This window comes from Loxodonta africana, chromosome 20 (genome assembly GCF_030014295.1).
Source record: "Loxodonta africana isolate mLoxAfr1 chromosome 20, mLoxAfr1.hap2, whole genome shotgun sequence".
Taxonomy (NCBI): Eukaryota; Metazoa; Chordata; class Mammalia; order Proboscidea; family Elephantidae; genus Loxodonta; species Loxodonta africana.
The window spans coordinates 73,950,639-73,970,836 of NC_087361.1; the positions used below are offsets into that span (position 1 = coordinate 73,950,639).

At 49.6% G+C, this 20,198-nt stretch overlaps 1 protein-coding gene across 2 annotated transcripts; it reads left to right on the plus strand.

The window, feature by feature from the left end:
* The first annotated feature begins 1,320 nt into the window (after window positions 1-1,320).
* Window positions 1,321-7,556, plus strand: TNNI1 (troponin I1, slow skeletal type). Of its 2 annotated transcripts, XM_064273412.1 has the most exons (6): window positions 1,321-1,595; window positions 2,234-2,365; window positions 3,541-3,630; window positions 4,796-4,972; window positions 6,268-6,377; window positions 7,179-7,556. In XM_064273412.1, the coding sequence occupies exons 1-5, from the start codon at window positions 1,464-1,466 to the stop codon at window positions 6,373-6,375; spliced, it is 639 nt and encodes a 212-aa protein (XP_064129482.1). In that variant the 5' UTR covers window positions 1,321-1,463; the 3' UTR covers window positions 6,376-6,377; window positions 7,179-7,556. The 2 variants fall into 2 exon arrangements, with proteins under 2 accessions (XP_064129482.1, XP_010588507.2); XM_010590205.3 differs by lacking the exons at window positions 6,268-6,377; window positions 7,179-7,556 and having other exon boundaries at window positions 4,796-5,128.
* The last annotated feature ends 12,642 nt before the right edge of the window (window positions 7,557-20,198 follow it).

Genomic DNA, 20,198 nt, shown 5'->3' on the forward strand with positions numbered 1-20,198 from the left:
TGCCCCCATTACCCTGCCTGATTTCCTTCCTGTGCACTTTCCTCCCCCCTCCCCACCAGAAGCTGGTCTGCATGGCTCCTCTGCTACATATACAATACCGTTTATACTCACTCTGTGTTCTGCTCTTTCCTCCCATGCTTCCTGTGATGGACATCTGAAGTGAGGTAAGTGACATTTGGGGTGCCCCTGCCTTGGGTATGTCTTCAGCCTGGTGGAGGTGGAATAGGCATCTGAAGAAAGGACAGCACTTGGATTGGGACCAGGGAGATGCCCAGTGGCTGAGCAAATTCCCAGGAGAATAAAAACCTCCCATGAAGATTCTAGAGGTGGGGCTTCCCAGGGTCCAGGTAGTTGGTGCCCAGTGCATGACATCACTGTGAAGGCAGTCTTGGAGCTGGGACCATAGTGGAGTTGAGCATGACTTTGCACCCGTCTCCTCACTCTGACCCTTGCTGAGCACTGAGCCAGTTCACCCTCACCTACTCCAGAAGCTCTTCAGATCTGGGGGGACCATTTTAAATTTTTAATTTTTTTATTGTACTTTAGATGAAGGTTTACAGAACAAACTAGTTTCTCATCCAACAGTACACATGTTGTTCCATGACATTGGTTAACAACCCCACGACACATCAACATTCTCTCTTCTCAAACCTGGGTTCCCTATTGCCAGCTTTCCTGTTCTCTCCTGCCTTCCAGTCCCTGCCCCAGGGCTGGTGTGCCCTTTTAGTCTTGTTTTGTTCCATGGGCCTGTTCAATCTTTGGCTGAAGAGTGAACCTCAGCAGTGACCTCATTACTGAGCTGAAAGGGTGTCTGGGGAGCATACTCTCACAGGGTTCTCCGGTCTCTGGTCAGGCCAGCAAGTCTAGTCTTTCTTTTTGAGTTAGAATTTTGTTCTGCATTTTTTTCCAGTACTGTCCAGGACCCTCTAAGGTTACCTCTGTCAGAGCAGTCAGTGGTGGTAGCCAGGCACCATCTAGTTGTACTGGACTCAGTCTGGTGGAGGCCGTGGTAGATGTGGTCCATTAGTCCTTTGGACTAATCTTTCCCTTGTACTGGGGAGACCATTTTCGAGCCAGTCCTGTGGAAAGCCATACTTGAAAGGTGAGAAGGGATGGCCATCCCACCCACTGGGCCATTTTGCTTAATGGCTGAACATTGAGGGGGGAGCAGAGGCATTCTTAGACTCCCTTCAGGTCTTAGATAACCCTGATTCTGGCCATCCTACACACTCCAGCTTTAGTTGGGCTTTGAGAACACAGCCTGTGCACACCCAAGACTGGGGACTGCAAGAATGACAGGGCAGGGAGAATTAGCAGCCCTGTTGGAGGGGACACTTGGCACAGAGGTTCCCAGTGAGACTTGATTGTGCTCTTTTTCTATAACCAGTGGATTTCTAACTCTGTTTTGCTGGGGCTTATATTAAAGGGGGTTCCCATTGACTGATGGTTCAGTGAGGTGGCTCATGAGCTCTAGAGTCGTGGGGAAAGCAAAACTGCAATGGGGCATCTGCATCTCAGTGTGTAAACCATGCCTCTCCCCTTCTCACCCTCAGAGAAAACCCAAGATCACTGCTTCCCGCAAACTCCTGCTGAAGGTGAGGCCAGGGTCTGGCTTTGGGGGGCTGTCCAGTGGGAGGCACAGGGGATGCAGTGCAGTCTCTGAGGGGCTGAAGAGGGGAGCATAGGAGGGTGAAGACAAGACAAAGGAGACCAGAGCAAGGATGCCAGTTTGGGGCTGGAGCCAAAAGAGGGAGCCTAGCTGTTGCTTGGAGCCAGTGACCAGGCACAGGTGGCCAGTGGGTAAGAACCTCAAATTATGGGGTCCTGGTGCCTGTCTGGGATACTCAGAGGAGTGGTGGTGGCCAAGGGACTTGCTGTATTTGGGTAAGAGTTTCCCTTTTTGGATCTTTTTGGGGATAAGACAGACAAAAAGTGGGCAAGAGGAGGACCAGGAGTTTAAAAAAAAGCTTCAGGGTCAGAGAAATGCCGTATGTGACCGCTCAGTGGCTGTTCACACACAGCCACTGTATGCGCTTCCACGCTTAGCAAACGGCTCATTCACATGCTCCCAGGGCTCATTGGTCTAGGCCCTGATGAATGTGAGAACATGGAGCAGCACAGCCAGCTGAGGCCAGAGCCGGCCCAGCCTAGGCCCACCTTCCCCTCCTTCCCTGGTGCCGGTGGGGCCCACGAGAGCCCTGGGCCCCTTCTCACAGGGCTCTGTGCTGCCCAGAGCCTGATGCTGGCCAAGGCCAAGGAGTGCTGGGAGCAGGAGCATGAAGAGCAGGAGGCTGAGAAGGTGCGCTACCTGGCTGAGCGCATCCCGTCACTGCAGACCCGAGGCCTGTCCCTCAGCGCCCTGCAGGTGAGCTGGCAGGCTGGGTTGGGGCAGGGGAGGGCTCCATATGGTGACCCCAGGGACCAGGTGGCAGGAGCCTGAACTCACACTGCTCAATGCTTTGTAATTTACAAGGCGCTTGTCTTAGTTACCTAGTGCTGCTCTACAGAAACATCACAAGTGGTGGCCTTTAACAAACAGAAATTTATATTCTCACAGTTTAGGTAGCTGGAAGTCCAAATTCAGGGTGCTGGCTCTAGGGGAAGGTCTCTGTCTTTTTTCAGCCTCTGTTCCTTGGCTTCTTGGTGATCTTCATGGGGCCTGGCATGTCTCTTCCCCCATCTCTGCTTGCCTCTCTGCCTAATCTACACTTTTTAGATCTCGGAGGTGACTGGTTTAAAACACACCCTACACTGATATGGCCTCATTAACATACCAGAGAAAACCCATTCCCAAGTGGGATTATAACCACAGGAAGAGGGGTTAGGATTTACAACACATATTTTGCGGAGACAAAATTCAACCCATAACACCCCTTTTTCCTCACATGATCTCATTTAATCCTCACAGCAGACTGTGAGGTGGGTGATGCTTGATCTCACCTTCCAGGAGCAAGGCGTGAGCTTCAGAGGGGTGAAGCAGCTTGTCTGGGGCGGGGCAGAGCCAGGGGCCTGGCTTCATACCAGACCAGTCAAAGGACTTGGGAGGTCCCATTTTTCCAAACCCTTGCCCCGTGCCTTCTCTAGAGACAGGTCTTTAATGTTTTAAGACGCTGGCATCTGTTTAAATGCCAGTGGCTACGGAGAGAAGAGACTGGTAGGAAAGAGACCAAAATATCACCCACGGTTCTCTCCAGAACGTGGCATTACTAGTGGTTCTTATTCTATTATTTTTGTTTAATACATAATTCTCAAAATTTCTACATTTAACTTATACTACTTTTATCATAAAGAAACTTCAAAAAAAGAAAAGAAAGTAAAGAAGTACATTCAGAAGGAAAAGAAAAGGCTTACTTTCTGAGTTATTATCTGTTGTGAACCGCAGAGTGAATGAGTTTGTCAGCTCCTTTCAGGGGCACAGGTCTTGAAAAGGGGATGGTGGAGGAGGGCCAAGGGCAGTGGGCTTGGAGGCAGAAACAGCAGTCTGGACACCGAGTATCTCCCTTCCCCTCTTCTCCGCTCCTGCCTGATCAATCCCCATAGGAGCTGTGCCGGGAGCTGCACGCCAAGGTGGAGGTGGTGGATGAGGAAAGATACGACATTGAGGCCAAATGCCTCCACAATACCAGGGAGGTGAGCCTGAAGGAGGGGAAGGGACATGGGTGGTCGATGTCTGTGTGGGGTGGGGGTGGGCAGTGACATGTCAGCTGGGAGCCAGGTCCCCTCCTTCTCTTGGGTCTGGGAAGCAGCCAATTACCAGGGAGCTTTGGTAGGACTGGAGATGGGCAGAAAGTGTGTAATCACACAGATGAAAAGCACAGACTTCCTCCCTACCTAGCACGTGGGCTCTGCAGTCTAACAGAAGCCACCTTCTTTATTCACCCATACAAATAATCATAAGCCTGTTAATAACTTCTTACCTTGGCAAAGTGCTTTCATGAGCATTATGCCCTTTGATCTTCCCTACGTACCTGTGTGCTCTCTACCTGCTGTTATCTGCAGTTCGCAGATGAGGGCACTGAGATTCAGAGAGCCTAAGCAACTTGGCCTGGGTCACACAGTGGCGGTCCTGGGACTGAACTGGTCTTCTGACTCCTACTCCAGTGGTTGGGAGCTGCATCCAGGCTCCCGCTCCTATAGGGTGGGGCTGCTCAGGGCAGGGCAGAGCAGGGCAAAGCAGGGCAGGGCTGCTGCTGCTGCTTCTGGGCATTTGTTCAAGCAGTGAGTAGGGGCTAGGAGGGTCCAGAGCCACTTCCTTCCTTCCCACGTCTTCTCATCAGGGATGACGATGTCTAGGATGACAAATCTCCCCAGAATTCCCTCTAAAGATCACACCCTGGAAATTCACCCAGAAGTCTAGGCCTGGAGATTTACCTACCAGCTGGACCGAGGCTGTGCCTGCAATGAGCTGCTCCAAGGGCTGACTGAGGAGGGACTGACGGAGACAGGAACGGGGCTGCAGCCATAGGGGAAGCAGCCCCATGCTCCAAACAGGGATTCTAAACCACAAATGCGCTGAGCCTGTTGGGGCTGCCTCTGTGATTCTTGGCTACAGAGACAGGATGACCACTGTGCTCTGTCTATTTACTCAGTTACTGGTTTATCAACAAATGCGTGGCTATGTGTAAGGCGATGGGTGGGCCTGAGTGTCCTAGAGAGTCTAGCCTAGAGGCTGGAGAATTTGGGTTTAGCTCTTGGGGGCTGTCTTTGGTTGGACCTTAGAAGTCTGAGATTTCCAGAAAGGCTGCCCCGTAGCTGGTTCCTCCTCCTGTAACCCCTTGTCCCTTCCCACCTGCAGATTAAGGACCTGAAGCTGAAGGTCCTGGACCTCCGAGGGAAGTTCAAGCGCCCACCCCTGCGTCGGGTCCGTGTCTCGGCCGACGCCATGCTGCGGGCCCTGCTGGGCTCCAAGCACAAGGTGTCCATGGATCTGCGGGCCAACCTCAAGTCTGTGAAGAAGGAAGACACGGAGAAGGTGAGGGTGGCTCTCCTCAGAGCCTCTCACCCCCTAACCCCACCAGCCTTCACCTGTCACCCCTCACACAACCTCGGGCAGGCCCAGGGGCTCCTATTAGAGGCCAGCTTGACAGTCAGAACATTCTAGAACCCCCGGGAGACCAAAGATAAAGTCTTATCACTTTGTCCTGGGGGACAGAGACTCACTCTCTTCCCTATTGAGCTCCCAGTCTGAGGGGGAGACTGGGACACAAAGAAATCCAGAGCAGTGAATAAGTGAGAACCCAGTACCTAGTATGAAGAGGGTGGGAACTTTAGGGTGACTGTGGAGACAACTGCCCTCTGCCACTACAGGGGAAGGAAGACAGCACATTGTCATGGTTATCGGTACACCTGAGCCCTGAAATTAGAGAACTGAGTTTAATCACTCACTCGGCAACAAATCACTCAAGATTGGCTGAGCTTATAATGTGTGTGCCCAGAACTGACAGGCCCTGTAAAAAGTGTGGGTGAAAGACATAGTCTTTGGCCCAAGATGCTTCATGAAGAGAAGACCTGGGCCGGGCAGTATGAAATGGAAAAGGAGTCCAATTAGTACGGGGAAGACTTCTTGGACAAGGTGGCTTTGAGCTGCAGAGTGGCAGCCCAGGAAGGTGGTGGAGGGCATGGGGACAAGGTCGGAGTGTGGTGCATAGGGTGGGAACTTGCTCTGGAACCCCACAACCGTTATCCAGAACTCCCAGCATACTCAGTGTCCTCCTTCCTGCTGAGCTTCAGCTTGACCCATGTCCACCTCCCTGGCTGAGTCCTAGGACCTCACCAGCTTGGTAGGGGGGCCAAGATTTTCTCTTTAAAAAAATAATTTATTTTTTAATTCAATTAAATTAATTATTTTTTTGTGGTAAGTATATATAAACATAAGTGTATATACACACACACATATATATAGTGTCTCTCTATCTCTGTATAGTCCCTGGGTGGTGCAAATGGTTTGTGTTTGACTACTAACCAAAAGGTTGGAGGTTTGAACCCACCCATCCGTGCTGCGGGAGAAAAGGCCTGGTGATCTGCCTCCATAAAGATGACAACCAAGAAAACCCTGTGGAGCACAGTTCTACTCTTTCACACATGGGGTTGCCATGAGTTGGAAATGACTCGATGACAAAAAACAACACACAACAAGTACATATATAAAACAAAGCATTTGGTATTTCAACATCTTACTTTTTTGAAGACGTGGACTTTTCTAGCACCCACTTTCTCTTGTGCTGGGAGGGCCTGGTAAGTCTTGACATGTGTGCTGCCTGCCTACAGGAGCGGCCTGTGGAGGTGGGCGACTGGCGGAAGAACGTGGAGGCCATGTCTGGAATGGAAGGCCGGAAGAAAATGTTTGATGCCGCGAAGTCTCCAACCACACAGTAGAGGTAACTTTTCTCCGGGATTGATCAGAGTCCCAAAGGACAATTAGGGACCCTAGGATAAGGGCGAGCGGGTTGTGCCCAACGTGGTGCAGGGAAAAGAGCATTGGGTCAGGGTACGTATTAGAAGGTTCAGTCCTGGCTTCTGCACCGTGAGACCTTGGATACTTCATTTCCAAACTGGGGCCCTTTTTGTTGCCCTCAGAGTCCCTGGGTGGTGTAAACAGTTAAATGCTTGACTACTAACTGGAAGGTTGGCAGTTTGAATCCACCCAGATGTACCTCAGAAGAAAGGCTTCCAAAAGGTCACAGCCTTGAAAACCCTATGGAGCACAGTCCTACTCTGATACACATAGGGTCACCATGAGTCAGAATTGACCTGAGGGCAATGGGCTTTTTATTTTTCTCCCTATGGGCCTGCTGAGGGAATGTGGAGTAGGGCAGACAAGGCTTTCTGGAGATGAGCTCTCTGAGGAAGTGACAGGAAGTGAGGAAGTTAGTAGGGAAAGGGAAAGGATGTGGCAGAAGGGCTGATGGTGCAACAAAGGCATCGAGGTGGGAACTAGCTGGCCATGAAGAGGATGGCAAGACCAGACAGTGTGGAGGGCTAGTGAGCCGGGCTCAGAAAGGTGCATGTGGGAGCTCGGGGCCTGGAGCACAGAAGCTGAGGCTGCCTAGGAGCCCCTGTGGACAATGGTCCAGGCCGGGGTATGCTGGTGTAGACTGCAAGTACTGTGGATAAATCAGGATTTGTAAATTGCACACCAGTCTCCTGAACTGACAGCTACCTCCTCTTTGTCCCTACAGCTGGCTTCTGCTCTGTGCTCCCTGCTCCTGCTTAATGTTCCTTTTCCAACCCTACCCACCCACCTTTCTGCCCCATTTCTGGAGCACTCTCCCCTGCCCCTGTCCCATCTCTCTCCTCCAGACTGCCATGCCCTCGTCTGGAGCTGAGACTAAACAGACACATGAGAGAGAAGAGAAGTGCAAGTGTCTGAAGACCTCATCCCAGCAGCTTTTCCACTACCCATGAGGCACTGGAGGCCTTCCTGGACAGCCTGTGGTACAGTCACCTGACGAGGAGGCTGAGCAAGCACCCTCCCTTCAGCCCCTGCCACATCCCTTCTCTGCTGCTCTGTACAGGAGAGTATCCACAGCATCAGGCCTCTTCATTAAAACCCAGTTTCCTGGTGTGTCTTAGTCATCTAGTGCGGCTATAACAGAAATACAAGTGGATGGCATTAACAAAGAGAAATTTATTCCCTCACAGTCTAGTAGGCTACAAGTCCAAATTCAGGGTGTCAGCTCCAGGAGAAGGCTTCCTCTCTCTGTCGGCTCTGGAGGTCCTTCTCATCAATCTTCCCCTGGACTAGGAGCTTCTCTGTGCAGGAACCCAGGTCCAAAGGACACACTCTGCTCTGGGTGCTCCTTTCTTGGTGGTATGAAGTCCCCATGTCTCTTTGCTCACTTCTGTCTTTTATATCTCAAAAGAGATTGGCTTAAGACACTGTCTAATCTTGTAGGTCTCATCAATATAACTGCCACTGATCCATCTCATAGGGTTTGGGTCTGTTTTGGAATCCATCCCATTACGTTATAGTGATAGGACTTACAACACATAGGGAAATCACATCAGATAACAAAACGGTAGACAATCATACAGTACTGGGAGTCGCGGCCTAGCCAAGTTGACAGATAATTTGGGGGGACACAATTCAATCCATGACACCTGGTCATTTCTGCAGCTCTGGCTGTGAGCACATGGGAGAAAGGGAAGCAAGAGAATCTGTGAAGAGAGGGTTTGCTGGGCTCCAAGCACTCTGCCTGAGCTCGGGATCGGAATGGAGGGCTAAGAACTTGGTTACTGCTACGGTAACCTAGGACCCCTTCTTCCCAGTCCCAGTGTTGTCTCACAGCTCACCCTCACCATCCCAGGACTCCCAGCCCACCGAAGCCCTGGCTCAAAATCGCTGATCTGAGGACAGACCCGGGCCTGCCCGGCTCCTGCCATCCATATGGCCCTCTCCATTCAGAGCCCCTTGCCCTACCTGATTTCACACTCCCCTTCCTTTGCAAACCTGGATCAACTCTCCCTGGTGCCTGCTGGATGTCCCTGACTGTAGTAGGCTAAGAGATCAGGGCCATTTCAAAAGGTCACCGCATCCTATGAGCACAGCACCCGAGGAGCATGGTGAACTAAAAAAAAAAAAAAGTCGATTGGCCCAGCCAAAGGGACACCCTGCAGTTCCAAAGCCTGGCCACCAGGTGGCTCTTTCTCTTCTCTTCCTGCCTGGGCTTTGTCTTGCTCCTAGCCCCTGCTCTCTCCACCTTCATTCACTGAGCTCCCAATTCTTTTTCCTTTGCACTCCTTGACTAGCCATAGCCCCAGGCCTGATTCTTCTCCCAAGTCGGGGCAGCCAAATGATCTGCCCTCTGGGCTGGGTCTTTCTCCATCCCACAGACATCTGTCAGGGGCTCGAGCCTGTTCGGGTAGAGTAAGCACCCCCCTACAACACACAAGGAGGAAGAGTGGCTCCTGTGGAGCAGCAATCAGGTTCTGGCCCAGAGTGGAACATAACTTCACAGGGCAGTGTCTTGGTGACTTCCTGAGCTAAGCCTGCAAGAGAAGTGACTGGTCCCAGATCTGGGGCCCTTGGCCTTTTGACCTCCTAGCACTGGCCCCAGGAGAGGCTGAGCGTCTAAGCAGCCCCTTCCACCTGCCTCTGCTGGGTCGCCCTTCTACCCTCTGCTCCCAGTACATTATCTGCAGTAAATGCCAGAAACTGGGTGCAAAGTGCAGTGCCAGGTAATCCTCCGGGCATGGCCTAGCACCCAGGGCTGCTCAGCTTGCCAGCCCCTTCCAAAGGCCATGGCAGTGGGGACCAGCAACCTGGGATGTGTCAGCGGAGGCAGCATTCTGCCCAGGGTCCTTGCTATGAGCAGGTCAGTAGGCAGAGAGGCAGATATGTGCAAAGACAATTCCCACCAGGCAAACCAGCTCTTAGGTACAGACACACCAAGTCTCTCCTTCTCTCTCTCCCTCTCCCTTTCTCTCTCTCTCTCTCTCTAGGTGATGAGGTTGGGCTTTGTGCCCAGGCAGCCACAGAAATCCCTCTTCCCTGCCTCAGAGGGCTCCTTCTGACTGGCCGGGGTTCTTGCTTTGCCTCTTACCAGCCCTTTTACAGAGCCTGGCCCCAAGTTCTAAAGCCAAATCTCAGTTCTGTCAGTCGACTGTTAACCCAGAGCCTGGCAGATTGGGGTCTCCACCCTGCCTTGCAAAGGCAGGAGACCAGTCCTGGGCCTGACTCAAAGCAAACACCTGGGTGCAGAGAGCCCCTGGGAGGCAGAGCTGGGGCCGACTCCGCAGACTCAGCAGCGGCTCTCTGGGGGCAAGGCCAGAAGACTCCAAAAATCTTCTGCAGGTCATCTGGTCCTTCCCTCTGCTTCTAGGCAGGGCTGGACCTAATCCATTTCCTGTGAGGATCGAGCAAGAGCAAAGATAGGCAGAAACACTTCCTGCGAGGGATGATTTTGAGGCACTGAGTGGATGAGTGAGAAAGAGGTCTCTTCAAAGGGCTTCTTGGTGGGGTGGGGGGCCCCTATATGGGACAGGGGTGATATTTCAGCTGCAGCCATGAACAGGGTCCGGGGGTTGGAGGCATGGTTTCTGGAGAGTCCTGATTGTACTCCGACACAACCCTACCTGGAAGCAAGGAGAGCAGGGCTGCTGTACTTACGGCCGACTTCCTGTGGGCCAGGCACAGCACTATGTTCTGCTCTCTGATACATTCATTTAACCTTCACAACAACCCTACGTGACAGCTATGATTACTATCCCATTTTGTAGACGAGGAAACTGAGGCAGAGAGAAGGTAAGTAATTTCCCATGGTCACACAGCTAGTAAGTGGTGGAGCCAGGATTTAACTCAGGCGGCCTGTTAAAGTCCATGCTCTTATTCATTATTTCAATAATAATAATAATTTATCAGAATTATATCATTAGATCTAAGAAGTAAATACTATTATCTCAAATTCACAGATGAGGAAATGGAGGCTTGGAGGGTATACGTAACTTACTCCAAGTTATATGGTTCGATAGCTGTAGACTGGAGATTTGAACCCAGGCCTATCTGCCCTTAGAACTTGCCCTTCTCTGGGATCAGATTTGCCTCAAGAGAGCCCGACCAGCCACTTTCCAGATGGGACACAGCTGGCTGGGGTGGGCTCTGTAGTTAAGGTGCCTGGATGAGTCCCAACATCCCGATTAAAAGGGGAAACATTCAAACGAGATGCGAATGAGAAAAAGTGAGGTCTTCCTCCAACTGTAGGGCTGGGGCTGGGGTGGGGTGGGGAGCTACTTGGCGGAATGTCTGTCCTTAACCAACACACACCAGGTGGGTGGGCACCACCCCTGCAGCTGGAGCTAGGCCTGACACTCCTCTCTTCTTGGTAGGGAAGATCAGGGCAGGATGCCACCTGCTACCATCCCCCACCTGCCCCAGAGCCCTCAGGAGGCCAGCTGTTATCACCCCCTTGCCCCCACCCCTCTGGGGAAGGAGGCAGTGAGCTGAGCCCAGTTTTGTGTCTGAGCCACCTAGCAGCAGGGGTGATCCGGGCAGGGCTTCCAGGGCTAAAGTGCCCTGCTGAAGGAGGGAGTCCCATTAAACATTAGCCACAATGGCACCCCACGGAGTGGGTCGGCCTCCCACCGGGCCCAGGGCTGAGCAGCAGGGGGGCCATTTCGTTCCAGGTGGGTGACCAAGCTACTACTGCAGCCTGGGACAAGTCTCTGAGACCAGTGCAGGCGGCAGCCGCCCCTCCTGAGACCAGTGCAGGCGGCAGCCGCCCCTCCTGAGACCAGTGCAGGCGGCAGCCGCCTCTCCTGACCCTTTCCTCAAAGACCCCCAAACCTTGCCACCTACAGGTCCTTGATGGAGGTGAGGTCCAAGGAGTGTTCTCTTGCTCCTAAGACAAGCTCATAAGCTGGACTGTGGGTTCCCTGAGGCCAGGGCTGAGCAGCGTGAGCCCTATAACCCCATGGCTCCTGGCACCAAGCTCTGCCACCAACATTTGGAGGCCTGGAGAGAGAAAGTGACTTGCTCAAGGTCACAGACCTAACTGAGACTAGGACCCCAGTCCCTGGATTCCCTGTCCACTGTGGGCAGAGCTTTGGTCTCCCGCCCAAGGCAGAAGCCCTGGACCTGAGCAGGCGGCCCACCCCGGCCCCAACTCCAGCCTGGGCTCAGCACCCTGGCTCCAGCGCCGACTGGGTTCTCTCACTGGCTAGCCCAAGCTGGGTGAGCCTGGCCTTTTGCTCTGGGTTCAGAAACGAGGTATGACCTAACCTGGGGCACCAGAGCAGGTGTTCCAACATAGGGACCCTGGGGGACGAGTGTGTGTGTGTGTGACTGTGAATGTTCACTATTTTCCGTCTGAAGGTGTCAGCCTGGTGTGTGTGCGTGTGTGCAGTGTACAGGGTGCTGGCTTGCATGCAGTGAGTGTGATGGATGTTGATGTGTCCCCCATACCCGTGCCTCCCAGGTGCTCTTCTCCTGATTCGCTGTTTGTGGCCCAAGTTTTGCCTGATTCACTGCACAATAAGGAAACCAGGGCCACTGTCCTGAGGGCGTCAGAAAGTTAAATGTATTCAGTAAAAAGTGCTGCCCTTTGTTCTGAAAGCATGCATGCTTTAATTGAATTTTACTTAATAAAACCAAAACCAAACCCGCTGCTGTCGATTTGACTCCGACTCATAGCGACCCTATAGGACAGAGTCGAACTGTCCCATAGGGTTTCCAAGGAGTGACTGGTGGATTCGAACTGCTGATCTTTTGGTTAGTAGCCGAGCTCTTAACCACTGCAGCACCAGGGGCTCCAGGTGGGAGGATAGTGGACAGTGGTTTTTTTTTTTAATATTCTAACTTCAGGGTGTCAACTGCCTTTGAGTATTCATTTTAAAACAATATATTATTAATTTATAAAAACCCAAACCTAGGGAACCCCCGCCCTGGGTTCTTTAGGATGTGGGTCTTACCAGCTAATTCATTTCTTTTCTTCCTGTTCCCCAAACAGTGCCAGGCGCATAGCTGTTGCTCAGCTGAGAAACATGAATACATGAATGGGAACAGAACTGAAACGTCGGGGTCTCACTTCCACCCAGCTGGCCTGGGGCTGGGAATCCCCTGGATCTCCCCTCTGGCCCACAGAAGTGGAAGCTGCCCTTTGAGTTTGTTTCTTTTTTTTTAATAATTTTTATTGAGCTTTAAGTGAACGTTCACAAATCAAGTCAGTCTGTCTGTCATATGTAAGCTTATATACACCTTACTCCATACTCCCGTTTACTCTCCCCCTAATGAGTCAGCCCGCTCCCTCCTTCCAGTCTCTCCTTTCCTGACAATTTTGCCAGTTTCTAACCCTCTCTACCCTCCTATCTCCCCTCCAGACAGGAGATGCCAACACAGTCTCCAGTGTCCACCTGATACAAGTAGCTCACTCTTTGTCAGCATCTCTCTCCAACCCACTGTCCAGTCCCTTCCATGCCTGATGAGTTGTCTTCGGGAATGGTTCCTGTCCTGGGCCAACAGAAGGTTTGGGGGCCATGACTGCTGGGATTCCTCTAGTCTCAGTCAGACCATTAAGTCTGGTCTTTTTATGAGATTTTGGGGTCTGCATCCCACTGATCTCCTGCTCCCTCAGGGGTTCTCTGTTGTGCTCCCTGTCAGGGCAGTCATCAGTTGTGGCCGGGCACCATCTAGTTCTTCTGGTCTCAGGATGATGTAAGTCTCTGGTTCATGTGGCCCTTTCTGTCTCTTGGGCTCCTAGTTATCGTGTGACCTTGGTGTTCTTCATTCTCGTTCGATCCTTGTGGGTTGAGACCAATTGATGCATCTTCGATGGCCACTTGTTGGCATTTAAGACCCCAGACGCCACATTTCAAAGTGGGATGCAGAATGTTTTCATAATAGAATTATTTTGCCAATTGACTTAGAAGACCCCTTAAGCCATAGTCCTCAAACCCCCGCCCTTGCTCCGCTGACCTTTGAAGCATTGTTTATCCCGGAAACTGCTTTTGGTCCAGTCCGGTTGAACTGACCTTCCCTGTATTGAGTATTGTCCTTCCCTTCACCTAAAGTAGTTCTTATCTACTAACTAATCAGTCAATAACCCTCTCCCCCCCCCCCTCGTAACCACAAAAGGATGTGTTCTTCTCAGTTTATACTATTTCTCAAGATCTTATAATAGTGGTCTTATACAATATTTGTCCTTTTGCCTCTGACTAATTTCACTCAGCATAATGCCTTCCAGGTTCCTCCATGTTGTGAAATGTTTCACAGATTCCTCACTGTTCTTTATCGATGCGTAGTATTCCATTGTGTGAATATACCACAATTTATTTAGCCATTCATCCGTTGATGGACACCTTGGTTGCTTCCAGCTTTTTGCTATTGTAAACAGTGCTGCAATAAACATGGGTGTGCATATATCTGTTTGTGTGAAGGCTCTTATTTCTCTAGGGTATATTCCGAGGAGTGGGATTTCTAACTTTTTAAGAAAACGCCAGATAGATTTCCAAAGTGGTTGTACCATTTTACATTCCCACCAGCAGTGTATAAGAGTTCCAATCTCTCTGCAGCCTCTCCAACATTTATTATTTTGTGTTTTTTGGATTAATGCCAGCCTTGTTGGAGATGGAATCTCATCGTAGTTTTAATTTGCATTTGTCTAACAGCTAATGATCAAGAGCATTTTCTCATGTATCTGTTAGCTGCTCGAATATCTTCTTTAGTGAAGTGCGTGTTCATATCCTTTGTAAGCAGCTATTTTTTACAGTCCAGAGAAGAAATGAAGGGAGCTTGAGCAGGAGCAGCCAGGAGGAGGGAGAAGAAGAGGTGTTGATGAGAACTTTGGGAGGCTGAATTATCAGGACTGAGTTGATGGAACACGGCTGGTGAAGAGGAGAAAGCAAGGTTCTCCCATCTCCCTAGCTTGAGGGACTGGGTGAGGGCAGGTGCCCTTGATGAGATGGGGGTGCAGGAGGAGGAGATTTAGGGAAGAGAGGGACTTTGTTATTTTTTTATAAATAATTTTATTGTCCTTTAGGTGGAAGTTTACAGTGCAAATTAGTTTCTCATTCAAAAATTCATACACAAATTGTTTTGTGACATTGGTTGCAATCCCTGCAATGTGTCAGCACTCTCCCTCTTTTCACCTCGGGTCCCCCGTGTCTGTTTGTCCAGTTTTCCTGTCTTTGATGCCTTCTCATCTTGTTTTAGGGCAGGAGTTGCCCATTTGGTCTCATATATTTGGTTGAACTAAGAGGCACATTCCTCACATGTGTTGTTTGTTTTGTAGGCCTGTCTAATCTTTGGCTGAAAAGTGGGCTGTGGGAGTGGCTATCATACTGAGTTAGCAGGGGCCTTGGGGCCCTAGCCTTGGGGGTTCCTCCAGTCTCTGTCAGACCAGTAAGTCTGGTCTTCTGTGTGTGTGTGTGTGTGTGTGTGTGTGTGTGTGTGTGTGTGTGTAAATTTGAATTTTGTTCTGCATTTTTCTCCCGCTCTATCCAGGATTCCCTACTGTGGTCTCTGTCAGAGTAGTCAGTGGTGGTATTTGGCACCTTCTGGGCTCAGGCTAATAGAGGCTGTGGTTCATGTGGGCCATTAGTCCTTTGGGTTAATATTTTTCTTGTGTCTTTGGTTTTCTTCATTTGCCTTTGCTCCAGACAGGATGGGACCAATAGATGTATCTCAGATGGCCACTGGAAAGCTTCTAAGACCCCAGATGCCACTCAGCAAAGTAGGATGTAAAACATTTTCTTTATGAACTATGTTATGTCAGTTGTCCTAAATGTCCCCGAAACTTATGTTCCCAGCTGTCAGCCCCAGCAACTCGGTCCCTCAAGGTGTTTGGATATGCCTAGGAAGCTTCTATGACTCTGCCTTGGACATGTTAAGCTGACTTCCCCTATATTGTGTATTGTCTTTAGGCAGGTGAATTTAGACCAGAATTTCTCAACTTGGGCCCTGTTGACATTTTGGGCCTGGCAGTTCTTTGACAGAAGAAGAATTGACACATTCAAATTGTGGCATGGCAAAGAATATTGAATATACCGTAGACTGCCAAAAGAACCAACAAATCGGTCTTAAAAGAAATACAACCAGCCTAAGGACCAGAGTTTCTGGGAACCTCTAGGTTAATTTGCTTAACATAGTTTATTAAGAAAATGTTCTACATCCCACTTTGGTAAGTAGCATCTGGGGTCTTAATAGCTTGCAAGTGGCCATCTAAGATACATCAATTGATCCCATCCCACCTGGAGCAAAGGAAAATGAAGAAAACCAAAGACACAAGGAAAATACTAGCCCAAAGGACTAAAGGACCAAATGAACCAGAGACTCCACCAAGAAGAAGAAGAACTAGATGGTGCCTGACTACCACCAACGACTGCCCTGACTGGGAACAGAACAGAGTTCAGACAGAGCAGGAGAAAAATGTAGAACAGAATTCAAATTCATGTAAAAAGATCAGACTTAATGTTCTGACAGAGACTGGAGGAACCCCCCAAACTATGGCCCCTAGACACCCATTCCCAAAGCCCACTCTTCAGACAAAGACTAGACAGGACTATAAAACAAAAATAACACACGTGAGGAATGTGCTAAAAAAGGGAAATACAACCAGCACGTTCCCTAGAAACGAAGATGGTGAGACTTCAGATCTTATTTTGGTGACATCATCAGGAAAGACCAATCGCTTAGAAAAGGACATGACATCTGGTAAAGTGGAGCAGCGAAGGCAAGGGAGGCCCTCATGAGATGAATTGATTCAATAGTCACAACAGTGGATTCAAACATACAAATGATCCTGAAGATGGCGCAGGACAACATTCAGTTCTGTTATGCGTAAGGTCACCATGAGTTGGAGCCAGCTCGACAGCAACGAACAACAACACTTGTTTGTTGTGGGGCTATCCTGTCCATTGTAGGATAGTGAGCAGCATCCTTGTGCTCTCCCCCCTCCTGCTGGCTGCCCTTGCTCAAGCCTCCTCTGTTTCTTCTCTGTACTGTAAATAGCTCCTTCAATGGCCTCCCCACTTCCACGCTGCCTCCAGACTTGTCTTTGTAAATCTCATGAGCCTGCCACTCAGAGCCCTGGAGACAGCCAGATGGAACTGTCCAGTAGATGGGTGGATGTTGGGGTGTGGGAGCTCAGGAGACAGCTTTGCATCATGTTCCTATAGCACCCAAGGACAAACTGCAGTGCAAGCAGGGGGAGAGAGTGATTCTTTGAGGGCAAGGAGTTGGTGTTCAAGTTGACTGTGCTCATGTCCTGATTTCCTGAGTGTGCTGTGGTGTCTTGCCAGGAGCAAGAATGCTTTATTCACGTTGGTATCCCGTTAGTACGATCCCTGGCATAGTAGGGGCTCAGTAAAGGTTTGGAGAATTGTATTAACTTGACTTAAGAACAGGAAAACCCAAATAGCCTGAGAATCTCTGCCGAGTATAACATTGGGAGGCTGAATGTAGGGAAGCTGAGGTCAGGAAGGTCCTAAGTATCCAGGACCCCTAGCTTCCAGGACCTGGAAAGACCAGGATGTTTTCTGCTATGTTCTCATAGTTGCTGGGAGGAGTGTCAATCGGTACAGCCTGGCAAAGATGACTGCACTCCTGGGTGGAGAAATTCTTGAACGTGAACATCAAGAGAGAGGCTCGTGAATGACAAAGCAGGGCTGTTTGTCATAGCAAACACCTGGAAACCACCCAAACGTCCATCCACAGGAAAATGAATGAATGAATAGATAGTAGTGTTTTCATACAATGCAAGACCACACAGCAGTGAAAATGAACTACAACTACATCCCTCAAGGGGGATGATTTTTACAATCTTAATGTTGAAGGGGAAACCCTGGTGGCATAGTGGGTGACTATGAGCCAGAATCGACTCAATGGCAGTGGGTTTGGTTTGTTTGTTTTGTAATGTTGAAGGGGGTAAAGCAAAAATATACATTTAGGTAAGATTTATAAAAGGACGCAAAGCTAAACAGTGTCTTGTTTAGGGATTCATAAGCATGTACTGAAGTTATAGAAAAAAAAAAATCCGGAGAATCAAATCCCTTGCCCTCAAGTCGATTCTGACACATAGTGACCCTATAGGACAGAGTAGGACTTCTCCATAGAGTTGCCAAGGAGGGCCTGGTGGATTCAAACTGCCGACCTTTTGGTTGGCAGCCTTACCTCTTAACCACTACGCCACCAGGGTTTCTATGAAGAGAATAATAAACACAAACTTTGAGACAGGTTTACCTCCGGGTAGAGGAAGGAATTACAACTGGGGAGCAGCACACAGGGGCTTTAAAAATTCTTGCCACATCCTAGTTCTTAAAATGAGCGGTTGGCACTGAGCTTCTGTTAAGGCGATGGAAGAATCTGAAAGTGGAGTGGAAGTGGGGAGACCACTTATGCAGCTATTTTTTACAGCCCAGAGAAGAAACAGAGGGGGCTTGAGCAAGGGCAGCCAGGAGGAGGGGGAAGAAGGGGCACTGATGAGAGTTTTGGAAGACTGAATTGCCGGGACTGAGCTGATAAAACATGGCTGGTGAGGAGGAGAAAGCAAGGTTCTCCCATCTCCCTAGCTTGAGGGAGTGGGCGAGGGCAGGTGCCCTTGATGAGATGGGGGTGCAGGAGGAGGGTGACAGTGACCCAGTAGTGATGGTTGCACAGCATGGTAAATATAATTAATGTCACTGAAGTATACATGTGAAAAATGTTGAAATGCCAAATGTTATGTCATATACATATGTATATATGTATATACATACACATACATACGTATATATATGAGCCCTGGTGGCACAATGGTTAGGCACTTTGCTGCTATTCGAAAGGTTGGCGGTTCAAACACACCCAGCAGCTCCTTGAGGGAAAGACCTGGCAATCTACTCCAGTAAAGACTACAACCTAGAAAACCCTATGGGGCAATTCTGTCACATGGGGTCACTATGAATCAAAATCAACTCAACAGCACCTAGCAACAACTATATATATATGTACATGAAATGGACACCCATATGCCAACCACTCGTTTTTGTTTGTTTGTTTGTTTTATCATGACAATAAAAATGAGCAGTTGACATATGGGTAGCCATTTCATAATTCTTTAAATTGTACATATATTCAAAATGTAAGCACGTGCTGGTCACTTCCTCAGCGGGGAGCCCTCAAAGGCAGGGCTTACCACAAGTGGGAATTTCCTGGTCAAGGGCAGGGGTTTTGAAGACTTCCCAGCCTAGTCCTGGGGGAGTGGTCACCTCTCTGTTCTCCTCCCTCGAGCTTTGGAGGAGCCACAGAACAGACATTCAGGCTCTGGAATCCCCCAACCCAAGCCCCATCTACAAAACTCATAGGGCAGGGGGTTTGAGGACTGTGGCTTAAGGGGACTTCTATGTCAATTGGCAAAATAATTCTATTATGAAAACATTCTGCATCCCACTTTGAAATGTGGTGTCTGGGGTCTTAAATGCTAACAAGCGGCCATCTAAGATGCATCAATTGGTCTCAACCCACCAGGATCAAACGAGAATGAAGAACACCAAGGTCACACCATAACTATGAGCGCAAGAGACAGAAAGGGCCACATGAACCAGAGACTTACATCATCCTGAGGCCAGAAGAACTAGATGGTGCCCGGCCACAACCGATGACTGCCCTGACAGGGAGCACAACAGAGAACCCCTGAGGAAGCAGGAGATCAGTGGGATGCAGACCCCAAAATCTCATAAAAAGACCAGACTTAATGGTCTGACTGAGACTAGAGGAATCCCAGCAGTCATGGCCCCCAAACCTTCTGTTGGCCCAGGACAGGAACCATTCCCGAAGACAACTCATCAGACATGGAAGGAACTGGACAATGGGTTGGAGAGAGATGCTGATGAAGAGTGAGCTACTTGTACCAGATGGACACTTGAGACTGTGTTGGCATCTCCTGTCTGGAGGGGAGATAGGAGGGTAGAGAGGGTTAGAAACTGGCAAAATTGTCACGAAAGGAGAGACTGGAAGGGCTGACTCATTAGGGGGAGAGTAAGTGGGAGTATGGAGTAAGGTGTATATAAGCTTATATGTGACAGACTGACTTGATTTGTAAACATTCACTTAAAGCTCAATAAAAAATTATTAAAAAAAAAAAAAAGCTGCTTAAGGCGTCTCCCCACTTCCACACTGCCTCCAGACTTGTCTTTTTAAATCTCCTGGGCCTGCCACTCAGAGTACATTAACCCTTCTCATTTTCTTCAACTTCCACCCATTCAACAGGATAAAGGCCAACTTCTCAGACAACATGCAAAGTTCCTTACTCTCTGTCTCCAAGCTCTCCCTTCAGCCTCAGAAGGCACTCGATGCTTCAGGCATACCAGTCGTCTGCTCCACAACCTTTCACTTTCATGCCCCTATGTCTTTGTTTATGCTGTGCCCTGTAGTGGGTGCCCTTACCACCTCTCTGACAATTGAATCCACTTAACCTTCAAGTCTCAGTCCAGATATCACTCTCTGTGAAGACTTCCCCAATCCCTCCTGATGACACAATTCCCATTCTTATCCCAGTCTGACTTGAATGAGGCTTGGGGAGTAGGAATGCCTGTGTGTGTGTGTGTGCGTGTGTGTGTGCGTCTGTGTGTGCGTGCACGTACATGCGTGCAACAGCATGTGTATCTCCGTGGCTAGACTCTGAACATCTTTCAGTCGGGAACCAGGTCCTGATCATCTCTGTGTTATTGAAGTCATTTGCTGATCCAGCACTAAGCATGGTGCCTGGCACCTAGAAAGTGTCTAGTAAGAT

What these genes read in the sequence shown, in the direction of transcription:
- TNNI1 (XM_010590205.3), top strand. Translation starts at nt 1,464, where the DNA reads ATGAGCTCTAGAGTCGTGGGGAAAGCAAAACTGCAATGGGGCATCTGC. An exon ending in TGTCCCTCAGCGCCCTGCAG is followed by an intron (nt 2,366 to 3,540) that starts GTGAGCTGGCAG and finishes CAATCCCCATAG; the next exon opens with GAGCTGTGCCGGGAGCTGCA. An exon ending in GCCTCCACAATACCAGGGAG is followed by an intron (nt 3,631 to 4,795) that starts GTGAGCCTGAAG and finishes TCCCACCTGCAG; the next exon opens with ATTAAGGACCTGAAGCTGAA.